This window comes from Pezoporus wallicus, unplaced genomic scaffold (genome assembly GCF_028554395.1).
Source record: "Pezoporus wallicus isolate ANWC-B61680 ecotype Strahan unplaced genomic scaffold, APGP_CSIRO_Pwel_v1 contig_7351, whole genome shotgun sequence".
Classification (NCBI taxonomy): Eukaryota; Metazoa; Chordata; class Aves; order Psittaciformes; family Psittacidae; genus Pezoporus; species Pezoporus wallicus.
The window spans coordinates 383,935-402,783 of record NW_026642420.1 but is presented as its reverse complement, the minus strand read 5'-3'; the positions used below and the strand labels follow the sequence as shown (position 1 = coordinate 402,783).

The window sequence follows — 18,849 nt, the reverse complement described above, 5'->3', positions numbered from 1 at the left end:
CTCAGCACTGAGCTCCCGCAGCTTAAATCACTGGGGCAGGACCATCACATGATGGAGGGGGGGCGACGAAGGAGATCAATCGCAGCTGTGGCGGGCTGGAGCTTTCCCAGCCGGCTCCCAGCGCCGGGATATCTCTTGATATTGTTCTCTGCGAGCAGTATATGTGTCATTTTAAGAGCTAGGGATTGTTTGCTTCTGCGTGATCCTAGAAATCCTCACTGTAAGCTCTTCTAGCTGCTGCGCAGCGTATGCTGGCTGTTATCCCGGGAGCGCGAGTGTGGCTCCGTGCCTGCAGCCAGGTGGCTGTTCTTTGTTAAGCGATCACTGCCTAAAATCAGGGTTGGGGTCCTCGTGTTACTGCTGCAAAGTGACTGCCTCTGAGAATTCATGTGTACACATCCTTCCAACCCAGCCTCGTGCCTGTGACGAGCTTGGATCAACGGGAGCCCCTGGGTGCAAGTCATCGCTGCTGCCAGTTAAATGAAACCTAAGGGTTTGCTATCTTCTATGCCAGCGTTTAAAGAGTGTCTGTAAGTTAAGGGTGCTCGCGTGGGGCACTGCTAGGCGTGAGAATTCTAGGCGGCAGCTTTTGAAAAGCAGCGTGATTGCTCGTTCCATTCCAGTTGCAAAACACTCCGGAGGGAAAAGAGAAATGCTTTGTTAGCGGAGGAAGCGCCGGGGAGGACTGAGAGCAGCCGGCTAGAAAGGAGGCTGCTTTCCGCTTTACTATGCTCCTTAAAAGCACACAGCATGACTGCCCTGAGGGTCTTTGCAGGGAAGAGACCTGCAAAGAGGATGGGAGCAGCTGCTTTGTGGGTTTGTGTGACTGGATCAGCTGCATACCCGTTGTAGCTTTGGATCGGCTTTAGCAGTGTCCTCAGGCCTTCGTGTTTCAGTTTCCCTCGTATGTGAAGTGACGTTAATAACGTGCAACTTCAAAATCCCACTTGTAAAACTTCAGCCAGAGCTGCTATATAGATGCTACTTGTGGTTAAGCCAGTCCTAGCCTGGGAGGTACCTATCTGCCGACAACTTCTGGAAGGGCTGCACAGGGCAGCTTACAAAACAGTGCAGGAATTTATGGCTAGGTAGCAGGAGAAGACACGCTGCCCTGCAGGAGGCTGCTGGAACTTCGTTAGAGCGTGGTTGCTCTTACACCAACAGCATCCTGACTCCTGACACCACCCCTTGCTCCAGATATCCCCCACACCCATTGCTGAACATTGACAGGGCATTTCAGCATCCTGTATGACGCTGGGTAAGCCAAAGCCAGTCTGCGTTTGAACTAGAAAGTCACAACCCTGAACTAGATCCCTGTGACTAGGCTGTATAAAAGAGGGCAAAATGCTGACTGAAAGTACAGTAGAGAAAATCCCACCTATCTCTTGCTGCCAACTGAGTCCTTCGCCATCCAGTGCGTACACAAGGTCCATGCTGAAGCTGGGATTTAACTGCAGAGTTGGTGCAGGTAGCAAATGCCACTGAGAGCAGGCCCCCTCTGTGGATAGTTTGGAGAAAGCCCACATAATTCCGCCTTAAGCTTGCCCCGGTCTCTAGCGCGATGTTAGCTGGGATCACGTGTTAGGCAGGCTTTGGGTGCTTGCTTTCTGTGCAGTTGTTCTCTGTTCACTGCCACGTGTGAGGGGTTGAGCAAATTCTGTTTGGTCGGTTGGGCTTTGTGTTTGTTTTCCGTTGAGCTCTGTGAAATCCCTGCAGACCTCTCTCGGCCTTTCGGTGCTGCGGTGTTTCTGGTGGGAGAACTGCTGGTGAGGGCAGTTGTGGTGCTGGGACGTGCAGTGACACACTGCTGGCCACTCTGACTCCCCTTCTGAAATGCACGTTTCTTGTGAGCTGCTTTCTGGCCTGAAGTCTCCTCCTCTGACCCTTCAGACAGGGAAATGCCTTTCTAGTAATATGTGGAGGCTGCGCTGTTTGTTTTCCTTGAATGCTCTGCACTGGCAGCCTGGTTGGTTTAGCAACAAAGCCTTTGGCCTTGCCTCTGATTTAAAGCACTCCTGGTGTTAAGCCCTGTGAAATCAGTAAAGTGTTTGTTCTCAAACTGCAATGCTGAGATGCTCAACTCCCTCCATTTTCCTTAGGGATTACACCAATTTTGGAAAAGCAGAATAAAGATCTTCCCTATTTCAGCCTCCAGTGGGATAAAATAAGGTCTCTCCCTCCCAGGGAGACCTTACAACAGTTTTCCAATACCTAAAGGGGGCCGACAAGGAATCTGGAGAGGGACTTTTGACAAGGGCCTGTAGGGACAGGACAAGGGAGAATGGATCTAACTGACAGAGGGGAGACTGAGATTAGACATTAAGAAGTTCTTCCCTGTGAAGGTGGTGTGACACTAGCACAAGTTGCCCAGAGAAGCTGTGGCTGCCCCATCCCTGGCAGTGTTCAAGGCCAGGTTGGACGGGGCTTGGAGCAACCTGGTCTAGTGGAAGGTGTCCCTGTCTTGGCAGGAGGCTGGAACCAGATGAGCTTTAGGGTTCCTTCCAACCCAAAGCAGTCTGTGATTCTATGATCCTAAAATTCCCCAGAGGGTTTTCTTCTCTTTCAGAGGATATGTAAAGGGAGATGGGCCACAAAGTGAGGCAATGCTGCCCATCCCCACCCCATCAAGGGTGGCCCCAGTCCCTCTGTATGACACAAGGGAGAGGACATCCTGCACTGCCCATAGGGAAGGGCCTCGGCCCTGCCCCACCGTGCTTCCTGACATGGGAGTTTTGTGCCTAAGGAATAACGTAAAGCTCGCAGCAGGCAGGCAGAGGATTAGAGTGTGTTTCAAAGGTGGGTCAGAGAGAGAGGTGCTGCCCTATGCAAGCTGCTCTTGCACCCCAGGACCAGCAGGTGATGTTCTGAGAAGAAACCTGGGGCAGAAAACAATGCAGAGAAGAGCCCAGGTCTTACCTGGACTATAGTGAGGGCTGCAGTATGTACAGGTCCTGAGAGAGACTAGATGGGTGCATGCAGTGTATGTATTCTCATTTCCAGGCTCACACACACTTTTGGGGAGAAGCATTGCACCCACCAGGCAGCTCTGGCAGAACCAGGAAGAGAACTCCTGCTCATCCGGAGGGTGATGCCCAGAGGAATTCACCCCTGTGGGGAAAATAAAGAGTGCCAAGCCAGCACCTTGCAGGCTTGCTTGAGGGCATGGGGACCTGATGCTGGGCAGACCCCAGCAGCCCAAGCTCTTATTTCATGTCTTGATTTGCACAGAGAACCAGCCAGTCTGATTTTCTTATAGCTCTCTCAAAATACCCCAGATTTGCTTTAGAAAAATGTGAATACCAAAAGGATGCAGCATACTGATTGTTATTCTTTTTAATCTGTGAATAAAAATACACCCTAGCCCTTGGCAAGTCATATCCCTGACTAGTCACTTCTGTCATTATCGATGCCTTAGCCCTGGTTTTAGAAGGTCTAAGAACACACCTCTGCTAACTCAAGGACTATGGTGTATTCTCTAGCCTGTGTGACACAGGGTGCAGAGGCCAGCGCTGCTGGCTTGTCAATATCTGTGCCTGGTTTGTCTTGTGCTGAACCCACACAGACTGCTAGTTGTTGGTGCTGCATATCCTACATTAGTCATTGCTGTCGCTGAGAAAGAGGCCTTACTTCTGGCTGAAAGAGTGAGAGAGCAGCTTTCTCCTCCTTCAGCACAGTGGTGCTGCACATGTGCCTCCCTGGGAGGGCACCACTGCACCTCAGTCTTTTTGACGAGGGAAGGAGAAAAACTGCTCCAATTCATTTACAGTATTGCAAGGGCCAGACTGGTAAAATAATGACAAGGAAAACTCACCCTTTTCTTGTGGGAGATAAAGCTTGCACTTTGGTGTAAGTTCAGGGATTTCTTTCACTTTCTTTAGGAAAGATTTGAGCTTGTCTCTCTAAGTCCAAGCCCATTCTCGGTTCATCAAGCCAAGACAGCATCTTTCTCTTGCACCGTCTTTAGGAAATACTTGTGTCAGCACTGTCGGGATGGGATCCTGGTCTCAGCACCAGGTTACTCCTGCAACCTAAGCATTGTGCTGTTACAGTATAAGAGAAACACACATTATATATACACACACAAGGCTGTTTTCTACCTCTTAGATTATCTGGGGACTTTAACTTAAGCAATCTTCTGCTACCACTGTTGAAGTGTCTGATTCTTCCTGTTTCCTCTGCAGCATGTTAGTTTGTCTCATCTGAGAAGCTTCTGCGTTTTTGCTTGAGTAGTAGTAGCCCCTTGAAGGTTTCTGTTGGACAGTTTCTCTGGACCTTTCTGCAAAGGCTCCTTCTAAAACAATGCTCTTACCACCATGGCATCTTCCAGCCCTAACTACAGGGCAAACTTTAGGATTGGTCTGATCCATATGGGAACAGAGCCAGACTCCCTGCCCTTGAAAGACAAAGGCTGGCTGGGGAGCCACAGTCCAATGCGGCAGGAGGCTGAGGCCCTCCCACAGCCTACAGGCACCATGCATCCCAGAGCACTGCTTTGGAAGGAGGTTTGTGCCAGGAAGGGGGGCTGACAGTCCAGTCCACCCTGGATGCCAGCTGGGGTTGTGTGGCCACATGTCACCACACCATTTTTATCCCAGAGGGTTTCCCAATTTCAACTCTCCCTTACATTAAAAGGGAAGCACCTTTATTCCAGGTTAATTATCAATTAAGTTAATTATAAAGAACTTCTTGCACTATCTCAGAGTGATGAAAGGAGTTTGCTGATGCCCTCAGTGGAATTTAAAGTATGTCTCATCATTTTATTTCCCTTGTTAACACTGACCCAAGCTGCCAATCCCTGTGTTTCTCTCATCTCTCAGTGGATTACATTTAACTAGAGCAAATTGTTAGCCACCCAGGAGAACTGGGGCTTTGTTATTTTGGACTCATTTCACTTTGGCACACACAGCCCCATAGCTTTTAATTTTACAGGTGGCAAACACCTCTCCTTCGAGTTTATTGCTTCATCTCAAAGGAGTTGTTCACATTTGTTCCTCACTGGAGGTCCCCACTTCTCTAAACTTAGGTACATGTTTTCCTCCTTTCCTCCTCTGTGCAGCTCATCAGACAGCAGGAAGATTTATCTCTCATCCAAAGTCACCATGCTTGCAAGAGTGCAGTAAAAAGCAGGTGAGGCCCCGCTGCTGTAGACTGCCAGGCCACTCCTTTCCCTGTTTCTTACCATAGTATGAGACCCGTGTCACCTGGGACAGACCTACCGCTGCTCCCCTGTGAGATCATGCCCCAGACAGCAAGGTCTGGAGCTGGAACCTATAGCAACTGCTACAGTATGAGTTCATAGCAGAGACCACAGGTTACTGACCCTTCAAGCACATGTTTTCCACAGGTCTATCAGCTCTGGCACTTCTAAGTATTTATTTTTCTTAACAGCACTGTTTACTTCACATCTATGACCACATTGCAAACTTGTAGGACAGCAGCACTTTCCAAGCCTTATATATTTCTGTGGTGTACCTCCAGACAAGCTGGGTTTGATTTGTAACTTACGATCAGCTGGATGGGGACTTGTGGGGGTTGAAGTGCTTTGCATGGTAAGACATGAGGAAAGCTCAAAGGGAATGCATCTGCATTCCCCTTCCACTCGGGCAGTGGAGCTGGTTAGCTGGGTCTGGACCCTACGGTGAGTGGAGCAAGAAGAGAGAGATGGCAAGTAACAGAGCCTGTTCTGGTTCAAGATAAAGGAGTGGTGTCTGCAGAGAAGGAGCATCACTGAAGCCTGCCTTTAGGTAGATTTTGTCTTGAACTATGGTGACAGCACACAGGTCAGGGGTCTAGCCTTTGTTTCATGTCATAGTCACAAATCAGCTTTCATCATTTAGTGCCATCCATAAAGGTAAATTTGCTAGGTTTTACCAACAAAGCCAGGCTGCTCTTCTGAAAGATGTGCCCCTTTCCGGGCCAAAGGCCTGGATCCATACTGTCACAGTAGACACATCAGGAAGCATGACTTCCTCCACTGTTGTCTGACACAGGAGTGGCTTTAAGCAGGGCTGGAAGGCAGAGGCAGCTCTGCACTGCTCAGGGTGACATGCCTTACTTAGTCCTGCTAAAGTCAGGAGAAGGCACTGGCTGTGGGCTCCTACTCCCCCCAGCAGCTGACAAAAATAAGACCTGTTGCTCCTTTTATGCTTTCTCCTTATGACTTTTTAAGGCCTGATTTTACTTACGTCACTACACAAAACCTGTAAGGTAGCGGTCTCCCTTAGGCTGAAGGACTGTAGTTTCCTGGTTTGGATCTTTACTCAAATCAGTGGGAGAAAACACCTCACAGTCACTTTGAATAGGGTGGGACCAAGCCTTCTGCATCAGCCCAGAGTCCACAAAAACATTCCAGCAACCTTAAGCTGGACTGGTTTAGCAGAGCTCACTTCTAGCCCGACATACAGCACATACAACATGCCGTGATGGTTTAGAAACTCAAGCCATCTGGAGATCTTTCCCACAGGAACATGTGTATGCCGGAATTTGTCTCCTTTAGGCCACCCACAGTGAGAAGGGATTGTATTAAAGTTGGCCCAGATTTCCCAAATTCAATTTTAGGCAAAAGAAAATTGTCAGCAAGTATTTGAGAAATGCCTTGGAAAGAGCCAGCCAATTGAAATATGTAACAACTAGCTCTGAATAAACGTTGACACTGTATATTCTGAGGCCCAAGATACTGAAGGGCCTTCAAAGTGACGCTTCTAGGGGTGAAGTTCCTTCCCCTTCCTGCCATCTTCTCTCTCTGTCTTACCAGCCAGATTTAGGCTTTACCTGAAATAGTTTAGGAGGGCTCCCTTGCTTCAGGAACAAGCTCTGATCCTATCTGGCTGCTAAAGTGCAACAAAATAAAATGCGCTCAGGTTTAACACTAACATTACTGGATCCCTTCAATATAGCAGCTCTAAAATAGTATCAAATCCAGGCGCATCATTTGATTGTCTCCCATTCAATCAACAGGCAGTTTCTCACATGGTTGGAAGATGACATCTCAGCTGATAGCTAAAATAAGAAGAGCCAGTTAGAAGTACACACATATATACTGAGAAATACACTTGCAAGTGGCAGGTACTAAATCCTGCTTGGAAGCAAGAGCATCATTATGGAGCACTGTGGGCAGAGCAGAAACCCTACTCCTAAATCCCCCAGAGGCTGTGGTGCTCTTACTTGCAGCTCTGGGGTGGGTCCATGAAAAGATTGGGGCACAGCATGATGAAATGAGGCAGCAGTGGGGAGCCCTGGGCACTGCAGGATGAAGGGAGAAGGAAGCCGATAGGATTTCTCATACTGACAAGCAGCCGGAAACTGGGAGAGCTGTGACTTATGCTAAGGGCTTCAGCCATGACTCATGACATGGGCTCCAGCATGCCCTGAAGACCCACGGGAAAGCGCCAATGCAATTGGCTACCTTAACGCAGCTGCCACCACATCAGACAGCAAAAGGTGGCAGACTCCACTGAGGCATCCTCTGAGGCATTGCCTTCCCATGGCAAATGAGAGTCTGCAGTGAGGTGTGCTCAGCACCAAAGAGGAAAGAGACAGCTGCCTGTCAGAGCTTGACTGCACATAACCCCCAACACCTTTGGGCATCTCAGCCCAAGGACTGTCAAGCAGCACACCTGCCAGAGTCCGCAAGGATCAATATCCAAGGGAAGCACCACTTAAATGCCCTCCCCTTCAACCACAGGCAGGAAGAACAGGATTTTGCAGATGCTCTGTCTGTATGCATGGACATGCAGATCCATGACTGACTGCTGTCATCTCTAGCACACACCATCCAGCAGCTAAAAAGCCATCCAACACAAAATCAGTAGGCAAGCACTATGAGAAATAGCAGCCTTGGGCTTGTTGTGAGGCAGCAATGGGAAACCATGGATGTTTGTTTACCTCATTTATTCAGTATTTATCAAGCAAAGAGACAAAAAATCCAAATCAGATGCAAATAACTCCTGAACTCAAAGATCTGCATCTCCCTTGAGCACACCAGTCAGCGGATGACTAAACCAGTTTTATTGTTTATGCAAAGGAAAATGTGTAGCTTCCCTTGAGAATGCCCATCTGTGTGTCTTTACCTGGAGGCAAGACTGCCAGGCTTACTGACCTCCTGGAGGTGGTATTTATTAAAGTCACTTCTCTGGTTGCTGCCCTGCCATGGCAAGAGATTTTCACTGCTTTCTTTCCCAACTCTAAAGCACTTAAACCATATCTAGTCAGTGAGATGTTCAGCTTTGTACAGTGCCCATCTTTTTGCTCATCTTTTTATGGGAACAGGTGTGTTTTGATATATACATCCTACGTGTAATGAAACAACATTGCATGTCCCCCATCTCCAGAAAAAGAGGTTTTACGTATAGGGATTTTTGATGGGGTTTGTCAGCTTCTTGTGCTTGCAGTGAACTATGGTCTCCTAATTCTGTGGTACTTCCCTTGCCTTTGCCTTGGGCTGTGGTGACCAGTAGTATGCGGGGAGAACAAATTCTGGTTAACAGGCTTGTGGCTTATAAACCTCCAGCACAAAATATGCTAAAGCAAGATCCAAGGTTTACTTTCTTTGTCACTGATGCCATGACTCACAAGCAGAGCTGGAAACTCAGCTGATGAAGTGTTTTCATACAAGCAGCTATCTAGGAAGTAAAAGAGCAAGATTATTTGTTAATGGATTTGGACAGTTTTATACATGTTTTCTCATATATGAGTTAATCCCCTCCCAGTATTTGTGTTTTAAAGTCTTCAGTAATTTTCAGCATGTTCATAGCAAAGGTCTTCCAGCATTTGGGGTGACTTGATGCCACTTGGCACAAACGCAGGCACTGGGTAAGGGACACAGCCTCAGTCAGACAGAGGATGTAGTGCAATTTGGGTTGTCAAGTCAGGGTCAGAGCACAGGGTCCCACCTTGGTTGCCCAGCCTATGTACATGGACGTATGGGCTAAACTAGAGGTGCCAGCATAGCCAGACGGGGACATGAAGCAATCCACAGCAACAGGCAGGCTTTCCCTCGGGTAAAGTCACAGAGAGACTGAAGTTGCACAAGTCAGGAACTAGTGATGGTTCGGAGAGGGACTGTTGCTGCCCCCAAGTTCTGCAGAGCCTATACCAAAGCCCTGTGGGCTGGAAGTGAGCAGGAGCATTTGCTTTTCCCTTGGGTTTTGCTCTGGAGCCCTGCTGCCTTCCCTAGACACTTGCAAACTGCCTGGCTCTAAGGACAATCACTGCCCTCTTCCTTAGGAACTCCCCATTTTGTTCTAGGGCCCAGAGAAGAAGCAAAGCACAGTGCTATATGCTGGCTCCTGTCAGCCAAGGCCAGGGTGCCAAAACCTTTAGACAATGGCTGAAGCCCCATGCACTCATTTACCTTTGACAATAGAGCAGGCCAAACCCTCATACTTAAGATACCATCACCATGCAGTTCAAGTAACACTAGGGAGATAAGGAGGGGGAAGCGCTTGTTATTGGAGAGACCACAGCTCTGCATCCCTGTAGCAATAACACTCCCCATCAAGGCCTTTGCAGTATTTCTTGTTATATGTTAGTGAGGCTCAAAACCTTCCCATTTCTCTAAGCAATCTCTTCTGTTTACCAGTGGCATGCGATTCCCACTTGGACTTTGAACAAGCTGTGATAACACCAGCTCTGTGCCTGGCTGTGCTTAGTTGTTTGTTCCCTCCTGAGTTACTAAAGGACAGCAAGCTCGAGACACACACTCACACAAATTCTTCCAATTCCCACTTTGACTGAAGTATTCTCAGCTACATTGAAGACCTCTTCTGGTATCAGATTCATCAGAACATTCCTCATGTCTACAGCTGTGTCACAGGAAAACTGAAAGAAAATGTTTAAACCAGTAACTATTCTGACAGAGGCCCGGCAGCCAGGAGTAAGCTGCTGTGACACATCTGGAAGGACTTTGGTCATTGCTTCCCATGGCAGCATTAGAAATGCAAACTGAGACCAGTCCCCATAGTCTGACGTGCTCTCATGGAGAAACTTGTGAATAGTTTTGATGGGTGTTTCCTTCCCCACAGAAACTGGCTTCTTAAAAAATTCATTTTAAGTAGCTTGTGGCTTTTAAACAGATAGAACAGCTCTGCCTGGGAAACACTATCACATAGAGACAAAGACATCAGAAATCTTAGTCTGACCAATCTGCCATGAGCAGTTTTGTGCTTTCCTTCAGTGCCATCAGAGCTAAGAAAACTAATAGCAGGGTGAAAGTATATTCCAGATTTTGATTTGTTTATGTTTTGTTAACAGGCTGTACAGTAGGGAAGTCCTGATAGACCTTAGGGCTGTGTTTTGACTTTGCTAAAGTACAGTGCAGATTTGAAGCACTATGAGCCATAGACTCACTTAAACCATGCAGAGAGAAGTTTGCTCTATTAGGTCAAATTAACTGCTCCAGTGAAAGAAACATAACACATGCAAGGTCACACCTCTGTGCCTTCACAGACAGGCTCTTGCACTGGAAGGTGCTGTGCTTGGTTAGGTATTCCACACAGCTATGCCTCAGCACCAGGCCTCTTACCCATGGTACTTAGTGCACCGAGTGACTAACCTGCGTAAGGCTGTGACATTTCTCCCAGCGCCAGCCAAAATCACCCCCTAGGTTACATATGGAACTATACCACTTTCTCTCCACGTCATAAGAAAAACTTAAGGTTTATCCATCTGGGTTTTTTTTTAATCCTTTATAATACCTTCCTTGGCTTGTTCTCCTTCTGGCTTTTGAATTCTTCCTCTTCTTTCAACTGTTCTATTGCATAAAGTCAACAATTAAATGCTTTGCCCTAAAAGTTCTCTACCCCCACATTTAAGCTTTAAGCTTTCCTTATGAGTAAGATAAAAATGTCAGCTTTTTCTTTTCTTCAAAATTAGCACAGCTGAAACACAGTGCATCTGCTCAGCCACGAAACAAAACCCGAAAATCACCTCCATTTTTGTACTTTTTATTTTGCCATCCTGCTGCTTTCAAAGGAAACACCAGCAAGACTCTACCATCAGAAGAGACCCACTACATGTGGTAACAATGAAGCCACTTCCAGGCTCCTTTTAAGCAGGTTTTGCCCAGTGCTGAGACTGTATAAGGGGGTGGGAAAGGTTATTTTTTTCACGTTTGGGGGTTATAACTGATTGGAAATGTGTAGATAAAGAAAAATATTCTTAGGTACTCTTAGAAGTCTTTGAGATGCAACTATTACAGTTTATTTTAATAAATTATTTTGATTGGTTTCTTTTTCAAAGCAGATTTTTTTTTTTTTTTTACATGTTGGGGAAAAATGGTTTAGTAGCTTGTTTAGATATATTATCATTAAATGAATTTCCTAGAATAGCTTTAAGTTCATGTCTCTTTTTCACTGTTTTATTAATAGTAAAGCAAGTTTCATCTGTTTAAATAGCCTCGTGTTGGGGATTAGGGATGTTCATTTATGTAAACCGAGAATTCAACTTTTAGTGCTTTCCAGTGTGACACAGTTCCCAAAGACTATATTTTTCCCCTGAAGGACTAACAATTCTCATTTTAATGGGGAAACCTGGGCTGGAGAAAATTGTACAGTAAATTGGAGTTTGTTCTTCTTCTAAAACGCACCCTGCTAACCTGCCATCTAGTACTACTGGGTGTAGATGTAGTCATGAGAAATTCCAACTTTAACAGGTATTAGTAGTAATTGAGATTGTCTCATTACTTGTTAAGTGTGCAAGACATTCTTCTCACTATGAAGTTGTATATAAACTATTTAAATTAAATGGCATCTGTCACTGTAGAAAAAGTTAATTTTGTGTGATGGACTTCAATGTGTTCTTTTAATTCTACAAGTTCTTGCTCTTGCTGCTTCAGAAAGTGCTGTGATCTAAAGGGTGTCCTGGCCATTAGCTTATGTTAGTAATGCTCTGCTGCATTGCCTAACTGCTTTGCCCAAGAGCACTGTTTTAATTGCATGAAAGCCCCTTGGGTTGTTTGAGCTTGAATCCCACTGTTGCTCTAGCACCTGGTACTTGCCCAGAGGCTTGTAAAACCCCAGACTGAGGCATGGCCATTTGTTACCACCTTGCTGCTGTCAGACTGGGACATTCCATGTACATCTGGTGTGTCTGTATACGGGAAGCTCCTCTCAGATGGAAAGTTTTGATTTTCTCAGTGGGAGGAGCTTCATGTCCTCAAATTATAGCTCTGTCAGAAAACAGGACTACCTCTTCTCTGCTGGGTTTACCTTATTCAGCACAAATGATTGCTCGTTTAAGCACTAGGTCTTGCAAACTCTTTTGGTTTAAGAAGCCATCTGATTGGGCTTAAGTGAAAAGGACTCTATAGTCAAAGGACAGTTGGTGACTAATAAGAGACTTGGTTAACAGCTAAGCAATCACAACAGGCTGCCAGACCAACTTCTGTTAGTAAAAGCTGTTGCATGAGTCTAATGAGAGACACAGTTTGGGAATGTAATCAAGACCTTAACGAAGCTGCATGAATCCGAATCAACATCCAGCTCTGCTGTGCTGTCTGCTTTTAGCAATCTAATGAGTAGGTAGGAAAGGATGTGTTCCAGGAGCAGGGAGGTGGTGAGAAGGGTGGGACTGTTCTTGCAGGGTCACCTTTACCACAGCTTGGTGAGGCTCCCAGGTCACAAGCTTGATGTTATGAGATGGGCAAAGGCTACTGCATAAGTAAACACCCACCCCCTTTGGAGAATGTGTCTCAGAGCACAAGGCAGTTGGTTAGAGATAAGCACTGGAGAGCAGGGGATGGACTTTTGTCATCAGCAGCCATCAGGTGGGAGGTGTGTTTTCACAAGCAATGAGAGGAGAGGCCACAGTCCTGCTGTGCATTAATCCATGGCACATCCTGTGTTTCAGGGTGGTGCTAAATCAGATGCCTGGACTGGGTGTGAGGCAAGGAGCCACATCCACCTGCAATCAGGAAACAGCAGCGTACACGGGTGTGGATGGGGCCAGGCAGGCTGATGAGTAAGTAGTAAGGAAGTAGAGAGTGCTTTGAACAGAGATGCTCAGGCTGCATGTGTGTGTATACAGGGGTGGATTATTCCTGGGGGACTGGACCTACAATGCCTGCATTGCTCTGCCTGCCTGATGCTCCAGGGCAGCAGGGTGATTCCTCTAGGCATGGCTGATGAAGAATCTGGCCCTGCCTTGCACCATGGCCTGGAGATGGGTTTCACCATCTGTTGCTTATTTCAGCAGAAAACTTGGAGGATAAGGGTTTCTGTGGCTTAAAAGGGTGGTTATTCCCACAAGCAGTGACTGGCTGCTTTTAAAAAGAGTGGTGTAGGAGCTGTGTAGTATTACCAAGCAGTCCAAGAACTCCTAAGTCATCCTAGGGTGATAAACCAGAGTGGATGCATGCTGGATCCAGTAGGGAAAGGTCTTTTTGTAGTTCCAAACTTCCTAAGAGCTGCTTTATAATTTAAAAATTGGAGAAAGCAGCTTCTCTGTGTCATCCCAACAGGCGAGCACAGGGTGGTCACAAAATCTTTTCACACCTTGTTGTTAGACTGCTGAATTGAATATCACAAGGGAGAGAAAACTGCTCTGAAAAGATGACAGACAAGGTCTGCAACAGCATGCAGGGGTGAGGAAAAAAGCACTACTTGCGTCACGGAGAAAGGTCATGGAAAGGCTGTAAAATGAGAATGCCAAGGTAGCACTGTCCTTCCCAGTCTTTGTCTTAACAACACTGGAGATAGTAAGGGAAAAACCTGACACAGCCCTGGAGCAAAGGCATGTTCCCCATCAGACAGCTTTAGTCAGCTTACAAACTTCTTTCATTTGGGGTTTCTTCCCTGAAGCTTGCTGTACACAAAGGCTCTGGTGGCATTCCTAATACCCATAACCTGATTGCTTTTAAGAGCTCCGAGTCAAGGCTGGAGGAAGGCTGTAGTGAGCTCTTTCCCAAGGAAGCCTGGTGCATGATGTGGATTGTGGCAACGGCTCTGAATGTGGTGGGAAAGACTTTGGCATTTTACCAGGCAACAGCTGCTTTGCATGCTGGTGCTGATCTAGGCTATAACCTGCCACCGGGTCTAAGAGGGAGGAAGATACATAGAATTGATTCCTCCTGCTGTGAGGGAGTCCTGGAGGGCTCCCCAGGTGCCCATACCGCTGGCTCAGAGGTTACATAGGAGTTGAATTTCTCATGAATTCAAGCTTGTGCTGTCCTCTGAGAGAGGAACGATCATTCACAGGACACTGCCCTGGTTTACCGAGCTCTTTCCTCTGTGAAAGAAGAGAGCCAGGCTGGGAAAAGGTTGTGGCCACAGAGTCAGGCAGAGTAGTTTCCCCTCTGCAGGAAAGACTTCCTCCCTCAGACAAACCCCAGCCAAAGCAGAGACCTCAGTTAGTGCCTGATCAAAGACTCGAGGCATTCCCCAGCAGTATGTTATGCAAGGGTCAGGTTCTGCTGCCCTGATTCCCGTTCCTCCCCGAAACTGCAGGCATTCAGACACATGCCTCGAATACGTGAGCAGTCCCACCTACCACACTGGTGTGCCCCAGAGCATCCCGCTGGAGCAGAGCCAGCAGCCCCAGTTTAACAGGCACTGGCACCCACTGGTCCTATGGCTGGGGTCATGCAGCAGCAGGAGCATCACCCAGGCAGTGATGCATCCCTGCCTCATGTACTTAGCTCTCTTCCTGCCTCTATAAAGGGTCTATTGGAGAGCAAGATTAGATGCAAGATTAACCTGTGGTATTTGTTTTACTGTTTAAAAGCTCATTTATGCTAATTCAGAGAGCAGAGTACATTACAGAATCCGTGCAATTCAGTGAGATTCCTAAAGCCAGCTTGTTATTTGTAAACTCTTATGAATGACTGCACTGAACATCTCTTCCCTGCACCTGGATTCCAATCCCACCCACTCCCATCACATAAACACCTAACAGGCAGTTAAGGGCTGGGGTCTCTGGGAAAACGCAGCTCTGGTTATGAAACTGCCTTCCCCCTACAAGCTTGGGAACTGTACCACAGCACAGCTCCTTTTCCGCCCAACACGGATTCCTCCAGCAACACTTTCCATCCCCAGGCATGGGAATAAGCTCTAGCCACTATGCAGTCCTGCAGTGTGAGGAAAAGGACTGGATATGCAAGTATCGGTGCTGCTGGGCAGTCATGGGGAGCAGCAGGGCTGTGGTGGTGCCCTGCATTCCTTTCTGCAAGGGCTGGTGGGCACAGTGGGCTGAGAAGCGGGGTGGGAGTGCTGCACCCTCCTCTGCTCAGGGCTCCCCAGCTGCCATCCTCTGCCATGGCCAGGTGCTCTCTGAGGATTCTTGCTGGAAGGCTGGACCTCGATCAGCTCTAGTTTTAAAAACGGGCTCATCCTTAACCTGCTGGGATTAAAAAGGGATGTAGCCATGGCCAGTGCCCAGAGTTTAGGCAGTGTAAACAAGCGTTTTGCAAACCCAGGACCAAAACCAATCTGCTGCTGTAAGCAAAAGCGAGAACTCCACCCTGGCTGCGGCCAGGCTGTGAGCTTCACACCAGAGTCTGATACTCCAAACCCATGGTCCCTCTAGCACTGGGGATTGTGGCTGCCCGCAGCAGCTGGTGCCTGCCCTGTGAGGCACATAGGACTTGCCTACCAGGGTCCTGTGCGCTTCCAAAAGAGTTGTTTGCATCCTCCCACTGGTAGAAAAGCAAGAAACGGGGGTAAGGGCAGAGAGGCTCAGATAGCGGTTCATCAGATTAACTTAAAGTACATTCTCCAATAGGTTCAGTCTGTTTCACAGCATTTCCTGTCTGCATGGCTTCCGCTTGCACGGTGGCCAGCAAGGCCCCATCTCCACTGGGGGGGATCCCAGGAAGCCGTCTCTCAGTCACTCTCGCTGCCGGTGCGGTGGGATGCTGCCCCGCGGCCGTGCTGCGGCCTGAGGCAGGCAGGCAGCGCTGCCCTGCCAGCCGGCAGCGAGGCCTTGCTGACAGAGGACACGCTGCTGGCCAGGGGCTGAGTGGGGAACATAATAGTGCCCCGGGGAGCCTCCAGGAGCTGCCAGATCTCCCCCGAGGTGGCGCTGCCCAGGTATTCCCAGGGCCTGCGCCCGCTGCTGTCCCGCAGCTGCACTTGGCAGCCCAGCTGCAGCACCAGCACCTTGATGACGAGCTGATGCCCGTGTATGGCAGCCAGGTGTAGCGGCGTGTACCCGCAGCCCGACCGCGCGTCCACGTCCAGGGCCAGCCCAGCCTGCTGTGCCGCCGCTGCCAGCTCCTGCAGGCCCGGCCCGTCGCCGTGCTTGGCCAGCCAGTGAAGGATGGTGAAGCCCGACATGAAGTCCCGCTGCAGCGCCAGCTCCGGCTCCTCCAGGAAGAGCCCCCTCACCCGCGCCCAGCGCCCCGCTGACACCGCCACTAGCCAGGTGTGCTCCCGCTGCCCCAGCGGCACCAGCAGCCCCCGGCCTGAGATGCGCCGAGGGGAGCTCTTGGAGGGCAAGGTGCGGGGCTGCCGCCCGCAGTCATCTGGCAGCGACAGGGGGCTGTCCTGCTCCTCCAACAAAGCAAGCTGGCGCCTGATGCTCCTGAAGATAGGTGGCGGGGCTGGGGGGTTGCTCTCTGGGGCTTGGGGCCCTGCGGGGCCCTCTGCTTTCATTAAGGACTGGGACAGGGGTGGCCTGGCAGGGGGTGTTTGGGTGGAGCACTGTGGTGGGGACTGGGATGGGGGTGGCCTAGTGGGGGGCAGCGCCCTAGGATGTGATGGCAGTGGCAGGGATTGACGTGGGTGCAGCAGCAGGGTTTGAGGTTGGGTTGGTCCACTGGGGGCCAGCACCCTGGATGACCTCAGTGGGGCTGGACTGGTGAGGAGATGCTGCATGGACCGGGACTGTGCCGAGGGCAGCCTGGTGGAGGGTAGCACGTTTGGGCCTGATGGATGATGTGGGGATGAGGAGGTGCTGGCAGGGAGCGCCTGCAGGGACCGGGACAGGGACAGCACCCCTGGGGCGGACAGCAACGGCAGAGACCGGGATGGGGGTACCTCGGCGAGGGGAGGCTGTGGGGAGGTGGGAAGGGCCAGCTCGGTGGCGGACAGTGCTCTAGGGCCCGATGGCAGCAGGGGGGACTGGGACGGTCCGCTGCGGGGCCGCCGCCCCGGGCTTGATGAGGGTGGCGCAGCCTTCAGTAGGGGCATCCCGGCGGGGAGCTGCGGGGGAGGCGGGGGCTGAGGCAGCCTATCAGGGGGCAGTGGCCTGTCAGGGTCCAGCACCCCGTGGCCCGGCGGCAGTGGCAGTGCTCGGCTTGGGGCAGACCCGCCAGGGTGTTGTGGTGGCAGGGACCCTGATGGGGCTGACCCAGAGGGAGGCAGGCCCCGCGACAACGGTGGGGACCGGCACCGGGACGGTCTGGCAGAGGGCGGCTGTGGGGTCTGGTATGGGGGCAGCCCGGCGGGGGTCAGCGCCCCAGGACCCGTCGGCAGCGCCGGGGGCCGGCAGCGCGGGGGCCCGTCGGGGTGAAGCGTCCAGGGGCCCGAGGACAGCGGCCGGGTCCGATAGGGGGGCGGCTGTGCGGGGGGAGGAGGGGAACGGGAGCGGGGCGGCCCGGCGCGGGGTGGCGGCCCGGGGCGCGTCGGGGCAGCGGCGGCGGCAGCGCGGCGCGCTCGGCGGCACTCGCAGCAGGGTCCGCCGCGGCCCCGGGCAGAACAGCCCCCCGTGACGGCGGCCCTCTGGAGCTGCCCCTCGCCCAGGTGGCTCTTCTCCACCGCCTCCCCCTGGGGGCAGCGCCTCCCGTCGGGGTCGCGTCGGGGCGGTGGCGGCTCCTTCTTCTCCTCCTGCTGTTCCTCTGGCGGCGGCAGCTCCTCATCGAGGAGGTCGCGGTACCTGCGGCGGAGGACGATGTCCTTGGAGGCGCCGGGGGTGGCGCCGGGGTGGACGGTGGCCAGGGAATTGACGAGGCTCTTGAAGTATTCGCGACGCTCCCGCTGCTGCGGCTCTGTCAGGGCTGGGTCGCGGAGGAAACGCTGGAAGTGGCGAAGCAGCGCCGTGTTGGGGGCTCGGCCCCCGGCCTCCCAGAGGAAGTCCAGCACGGCCTCCTGACTCAGCTCCCGCGCCATCCTTCGGGCCTTCCACCTCTCGGTACTCCTCCTCGGTGCTGCCCGTCGGTGCTCGGCGCTGAGCCCAGGTGCGCAGCGCTGCCGCGGCGGGGAGCCCGCCTCCTGCCGCGCCGGGGCTCTGCGCCTCCTCCTCCTCCGCCTTCGCAGCCGGGCCGCCACCCTCGGGTGCCTTTGCCCGGGGTGGTGGCCCGTGGGGCAGCGCGGCTGAGGTGACAGCGGTGCGAAGCAGCAGCGGGAAGGGAGGGAAGTAGGGCTGGAGGAGGCCTGCTCATGCTCTGAGAAGTGCGAGGCTAACTGCTGGCGTGCGGTGAGAAGAACGAGCACTCCATCAGTCATTGTGCCAGTGAACAGACAGGAGGCGATGGGCACAAACTGAAATGCAAAAAATGCCGTTTGTGAGTGAGGAAAAACTCTTTTACAGTGAGCGAGTCAGGTACTGGAGCAGGTTGCCTGGAGAGGTTGTGGTCCCCATCCTCAGAGCTCCACTGCATGCAGACCTCTATGTGTGACCCTCTGAGCAGGGGCTGGACCGGAGCATTTCCAGAGGTGCCTTCCACCCTGACCCACCTTGAGAGTCCATAACTTAACACAGCTGGTAATAGATATGTGAATGTGACGTGATTCAGGGTAGCTGATATTGCAAGTGTGGGGGATTGTACCTGTGTACGACAATCACACACAAATACCAAGGGTGCCTGAAGTCAAATTATATCATCTGTTTTCACTGTGTGACTGGGACAGGTTGGACACATATTGTGCTGGAGTGAGTATCTAATGTTGTTCTGTATTGGTAATACTATTACCATTG

General features: G+C 50.8%; 2 protein-coding genes across 2 annotated transcripts in view; one reads left to right on the top strand and one right to left on the bottom strand.

Moving 5' to 3' along the window:
- The first annotated feature begins 12,840 nt into the window (after window positions 1-12,840).
- Window positions 12,841-18,849, top strand: part of SEPTIN11 (septin 11) — a 61,904-nt gene continuing 55,895 nt past the window's right edge. Inside the window, exon 1 of the mRNA XM_057429985.1 lies at window positions 12,841-12,957. The gene's annotated coding sequence lies outside the window, so the exon portion shown is untranslated. The remainder of the gene's footprint in view (window positions 12,958-18,849) is intronic.
- SOWAHB (sosondowah ankyrin repeat domain family member B) lies at window positions 15,781-18,115 on the bottom strand. The gene has a single exon (XM_057429988.1). The coding sequence runs from the start codon at window positions 18,039-18,041 to the stop codon at window positions 15,816-15,818; it is 2,226 nt and encodes a 741-aa protein (XP_057285971.1). The 5' UTR covers window positions 18,042-18,115; the 3' UTR covers window positions 15,781-15,815.

Excerpts from the sequence above, each read along its gene's own strand:
- SOWAHB (XM_057429988.1), bottom strand. The coding sequence starts at position 18,041 with ATGGCGCGGGAGCTGAGTCAGGAGGCCGTGCTGGACTTCCTCTGGGAG.